This window comes from Rhipicephalus sanguineus, chromosome 3 (assembly GCF_013339695.2).
Source record: "Rhipicephalus sanguineus isolate Rsan-2018 chromosome 3, BIME_Rsan_1.4, whole genome shotgun sequence".
NCBI lineage: Eukaryota > Metazoa > Arthropoda > Arachnida > Ixodida > Ixodidae > Rhipicephalus > Rhipicephalus sanguineus.
In genome coordinates, this window is record NC_051178.1 from 72817686 (window position 1) to 72823685 (window position 6000).

General features: G+C 47.4%; 1 protein-coding gene across 1 annotated transcript in view; it reads left to right on the forward strand.

Annotated features, from left to right (window-relative positions):
• Positions 1-4982, forward strand: part of LOC119386734 (cullin-2) — a 61349-nt gene extending 56367 nt beyond the window's left edge. Inside the window, exons 16-17 of the mRNA XM_049413231.1 lie at positions 954-1073; positions 4764-4982. Coding sequence (XP_049269188.1) covers positions 954-1073; positions 4764-4895 — 252 coding nt within the window. The 3' untranslated portion in view covers positions 4896-4982. The remainder of the gene's footprint in view (positions 1-953; positions 1074-4763) is intronic.
• Positions 4983-6000: the final 1018 nt, after the last annotated feature.

Genomic DNA, 6000 nt, shown 5'->3' on the forward strand with positions numbered 1-6000 from the left:
GCAAAGAGGTTTCTCGTCGCCCGCGACCAGCAACACTCAACTCCGCAACAGCGAGCTGCTTTCGTTTTTACAAAGCGGTGCGCGCTTGAACACGGCCCCGCACAACGATGCGGCAGGGATCGGCGGCCCAGCGCGTGCAGGTTGTCGCCTATTAAACGCGTGCAGTATGCTTAAAGTAAGTGCTGCGCCGCACGCGTGCCCGAGCAGATATCTGAAGATACCTATTGTGATAAGGTTGCCGGCGATAAGTCATGCTGGCGCGTTCGTCGATGGCCGCCACCTCACCTTCGTTCTTTCCCGATGCGTTACCTGCAAAGGCGTTGCCGCAATTGCGCGGAAGTCGGAATCAGTGATCGACCAATCTACGCACTTCTCGAAAAGAGGGAAAACCTTTGGCGGCACATTATGGCGTCCGGAAGTTCAGCGGCGCAGCAAAATTTTATGCCACAAAAAGTTACCGCGGTACGCAGAGTACGCACTAACCGGTAGGCGTAGGACGAACCACTACGGCTTAAGCGGTCAGCGAATGCATTATGCGCTATGAGACTCGGTCGGGGATTCGTCACAACTACGTTTTAACCATTAGTACGCTTAAAGCGGGTACATATTAACAAGGTTTGACTGTACGTATTGGTTGAGGAAAGTGTGGGTGCAGGCCCTTACGCGGATTTTTTTTTTAGAATATGCACTTCAAAAAAACGGGGTGCGGCCCTTACACGCGTTTATACGGTATGCTTCCTATATGCTTCACTAAGTTAAACCGAATGAAATGCTTCGTGGGACCTGTGTTAGGGTCTCCTTGTTTTTTGTTATGCCGTTGCACACACATTTTTCCTGAAGACATATAGCCCGTGAATGATTAAAATAAATTTTAGAGTGATTTTTTTTAAAGCTTTAGATGTGCGCTGCTCATTGTGCAAAAAGCGATAATCCTGCTTGCCTTGTACCCACAGCAAGAACTGGAGCAGACGCACAGCTCTGTGGATGAAGACCGCAAGCTGTACCTGCAGGCTGCCGTCGTGCGCATCATGAAAGCCCGAAAGGTGCTCAGGCATAACACACTCATTCAGGAGGTACGTCTCCCTTTTCTTGCTCCAGAATGTCCCACTTCATGCCTAAGCTCCGACTGTTCTTAGGCTGAACTTAATGGGTGTTTTGAGAGTGTAGCGGGCTACAGAAGACAGATTAAATGAATTGCAGGAAGCTCAGGAGAGGAATGGTAGATTGAGCAAGCTTATAGCATTCGGACTTGAGAAAATATAAGACAAGCAGAGAGTAAAATAGGGGTGGGCTCTTTCACTCTCTGGCAGCACATAATTTCCTCTCATTTCTCTGTGCTGTGAACAAGGGTCATGATCTAGGTAAGGAGTCAGAGTTGGTGTGTGGCACAATGTGTTCTACACTGGTTAATTAAACAAAGAAGTCTCATGCTGGAGTCAAGTTTTGACAAGGGGACTTGTCAGTCTCACGTTGTCGTAGTGTTTTGGTTGGCCACTTACTGTTAATCACCTCTCATCTCATCACCTTCTTGTGACCGCCTTCTCTGCACACTTTTTGACACACAGCATTATGCATCATCCACTGTGCCTCCTTTCCAATGCCGCACAAGTAAAGCATGCCATACAAACAATTTCAAGTGCCAACCCTCGTGGTCTAAAGAAATAGGGAAATGGGATGAGCACTGCTGGGCAGGCAGGAATGCGAATAAGGTAGTAACACTGCTGCTACCACATAGGTGGTACAGTCTACGCTCGTTATAACGGATCCGGGAACAACGGACTTCCGGTTACAACGGACCATATCCGTAGGTTTGTTTGGTCACCACGCATTTTAAATGGTGCCCACTCCGCTCACAACGGACCCTGCTATAGCGGACTATCGGCTAGAACAGACTAAATTTAAGGCGAAAATTGTTTGGACGGAGCCTCTATAGTGGAGTTACGCGGGGCCGACACCCTATGTGCGTTTTTTTCCCCCACTTAGCCGGGAAACAACTAGTATGTCTGGCAACATTGTTGGCATCGAACGGGTCGCTGGTGCGGCCGAGCCAATCCGGTGAAGTGGCTCGCTACGTCTATTTTCTTCTTTGTGTTCGTGCGGCGGCTGCGCTTGAGTGAAATGGCTAGACGCAAGAGGAAGCAGATTTCACTGTCAGAAAAACTAAGTATAATTAACGCTGTCGATAAAGGCGAAAAACCGGCGGACATCGCCAGAAGAATGGGCCTGTCCAAGCAGACAGTTAACTCTATCGTGAAAAACAAGGACGTCGCCGAAAAACGCGACTCCGGCGAGGTCCAGGAAAAACGCTTTCGAATGCGCAAAGCAGCGCACCCGGACGTCGAGTCTGCTTTCCTGATGTGGCTACGGGACGCGCGTGCTCGTGGGATTCCAGTTAATGGACTTTTGCTCACGAGCAGAGCTGAGCAACTTGCTGTGATTTTGGGACACGACGACGTCACCTTCAGCGAGGGCTGGCTTAGCCGTTCTAAGGCACGGCATGGTGTTGTTTTCAGTGCCATGTGTGGAGAGCGTGATAGCGTCAATGAGAGTGTTGTCTCGGATTGGCAGACATATCGGCTGCCTGCCCTTCTCGTGAAATATGAGGACAGAAACATCTTTAATGCAGACGAGAGTGGACTTGTGTACAAAGCCAGGCCGAGCAAGGCGTACACTTTCTCCGGCGAAAAGTGTCACGGTGGGAAGTGCTCGAAAGAACGCTTATCTGTCCTTTTTTGCTGTAATATGGACGGGTCAGAAAAGGTGAGACGTCTGCTGATTGGAAAGTCAAAACGGCCTCGTGCCTTACGTCACATGCAAAGCCTCTCGATCGGCTGGGAGGCTAACAAAAAAGCATGGATGACGAAGGCTTTGTTTAACGCTTGGCTGCTCAAGTTTGATAGAGAATGGCGAAACAAAAGGAAAGTACTTCTCTTCCTAGATAACTGTTCGGCACACATGCAACCCCCGTGGCATACTTTCCACCTAATGCGACGTCGGTACTGCAACCAATCGACCAAGGTGTGGTCCATTCCGTTAAGGTTGCATACCGGACCCGCCTTACAGAGCGACTGCTTTTTGATATGCAGGAGAAGCGGGAAACTAAAATTGACGTGAAGTTTCCTGTGGAAGTTCTTCCGGGCAGTTTGGGCACAGCTAAAAAGCGATGTCATTCGTAACCGCTTCCGGAAGGCAGGCTTTTGCCGAGTGAATAACGAACCCAGCACTGCACCATAAGATCCATGTGTGCCAAGTGTGTGGCCCCAAATTCAAGAAGCTTTCGAGGCCAAAGACTTGGCCGACTTCGTCAGTTTTGATGATGGCGTCGTCGACAGCGAACAACTGACGGACGACGAGATTGTGGCACTTCTGAAGAACTCTTCTGACTCGCTATCAGAAGACGACAGTAGCGAAGAGGCTGAAGCTCCTGTTGAGCTTTCTTCGTCCCAGGCCATGGATTATATTTAGGCCCTGAAAGGATATTTTCTGCAGCAGCAGCAAGGTGACTGCTCCGCTGAAGTTCTGCAGCTCACAGAAATGCAGCACAAGGTGACAGTGGCTTCTCTTGTAGGAGCTAAGCAGGCCTTCATCACTCAGTATTTTGTGAAATAAAAATAAGTCATGTTCAGTGAAGTTTATTTCCTCGCATGCACTTTTCCCATACGATGAAAAAGGTAAGAATTGCCTCAAGCGGGGTGATGGTACCAGACCCTTGTGTACAAACTGCCGCTGGCGTGCGGCGTCAAACTGGTCTAATCTTTGATTCATAGCCGTAATTCGTATGATTATTTCGTATCAGCTGTTCTACTGGCAAGAATGCGATTCAAAAAAAATAATTGCGTTCCGGTAACATTTCTCCTCCCCGTTTGGATACTGCATACTATGAATACAGCAGACGTTTTTTCCCGGATTATGAGGGTCCGTTGTAACGGGCCTAGACTGTAGTTCATTTGAGTCTCAGGGAACAAGTGAATGTGGGCACGTAGCCTGTAGTTCTAACTCAGCGGTATGCTAAAGAAACGACCTAGAATGGCGAGAAATTAAGTTAAGTGATGTAATTTTGGCAAATATAGGGTAAGCTTGGTTGACAAACAACGGTATATTGTAGAGTCATGCGCAGAATCATTATGCATAATGGATAAGTGCATCATTTAACAAGTGCACTTAGATATGACCCATGGTAGTCCGGTCTCCTTATGATGGAGAATGATAATCTAACAAAGAAAGTTTGCTTTATCTGAAGTCCATAATATGGGAAGTTGCAGTCTTGATTTAATGTAGGTAGGAGGATTTTGGCGTTGCTGAGTAAGCATGCTGTTATTGTATTAACTCGCGTAATGCACGCACTTTTTTTTCCTTCCGAAAAACCGAAGTTGGGAGTGCGTTTATTATGCTGGGTAAATTTTATGCAAACTTTTTAAGGGTGAGCAAGAAATGCGGTAATGCAATAAAAACGCATGAGATAGCTTACCTTTTGCAGTAAATATACGCTTACACTATTTGCAAACAGCTTCTCTTGTGATAGCAACTAGTATATGGACATTCCAGGGACATTTTTGCCACTAAAAATGAAATTATAATAGGAGAATGTGCGATACAGTAACATGGTTGCAGTGCCTGTATTAAGCCACTATTTTTTAGAGAAAAGCCCTCATTTGCTTTGGATTTACTTATAAAATAATTTTCAATTTAGATTTGTGAGACTGCACAACAATCTCGCATTGACGTTTTGCTACAACATTGCTTCCTCTCTTTGCTCACCACAGGTGATCAGTCAAGCTAAGAACCGGTTCGTGCCCAGCATTGCCATGATCAAGAAGTGCATCGAGGCTTTGATCGACAAGCAGTATCTTGAGAGGACGCCAAACTCCACCGATGAGTATTGCTATGTCGCCTGACGGACACAGTCTCAATCATTGTTTTTGAAGATGATAACCTGTACAGAATCCACCACGCCCCGCTTAATAAAAGTGTTCTCAGCCACATTTCTTTGTTGTTTTATGCCTAGAAGATCTGCATTTTGGTTTGAGTCTTCTGTGTATGGAAACATTGGGATGCTTGTTCAGTGTGTCTTGCAGTGTGTGAACTGCAGTTGGAGAACTGATTCGAGTTGATTCAAGAGTTGTAATGTCTGCCACGCTCAAGAACAGAACAGTATGAAAACCTGCTTCGCCGCACAGGGGCATGGCTTCTCATGCTTAGCTTGCCTCTGTTCCCTAATGGGCCATTGTATTATCACTTCTTCATAAAGCCACTCCGCATTCAAAGAAAACAAATGAGGGAAGTGCAGGGGTTGTTAAAGGGACCCTGAAACGGTTTTTTGAAGTTTTGTCAGCGTTTAGGCAGGAGCATCCCCAAATCATTCGCACCAGAAATTAAGCGCCGCACTGTGTACCAAGGCCGCTACGGAATTTATAGCTATACCCTCCTCCTCACCACTGCCTTGCACCCTCAACTCACAGACACCCTGACATCGCCGGCGATCGCAGCGCTCTCATGAGCGCACTCGACGGTTTGAGCTTCGCGACGGGTTGCGCGTAATCTCGGAGGCCCAACAAAGACGAAGCTCGCGGAGTGGTTGATATCTGCTCCGACAGGTGCCGCCACACTACCAGCAGATCTTATTTTATTCTCCTGTACGGCGACAATCTGCAACAGCATGCGGACAAACAAAAATAATTCGAGAACGGTCATCGATAAGCGTAAACTCGGGCAATGTGGTTGTGTCTTCAGGGGTGAAGTTACAGCCACAAAAGCGTGGATCGTGGCGTTGAACGGATAGCGAGAGCGCGACGCTCATTGCAGCGACGAGCTGAAGGGATTCCGCTCGCCAGATGCCTCACGAACATTGCACGATGTCGCAGCTTTACAAGTCACCAATTGCTAGAAATTGCTAGATACGTGGTGCACAACAAGGCTGGGGCAATTAATTATGTCCAAGAAAAGAAACCTCAAGATAAACGCTCTCGCTCAGCTCACGTCAACACGGAGTACGTTGTAACA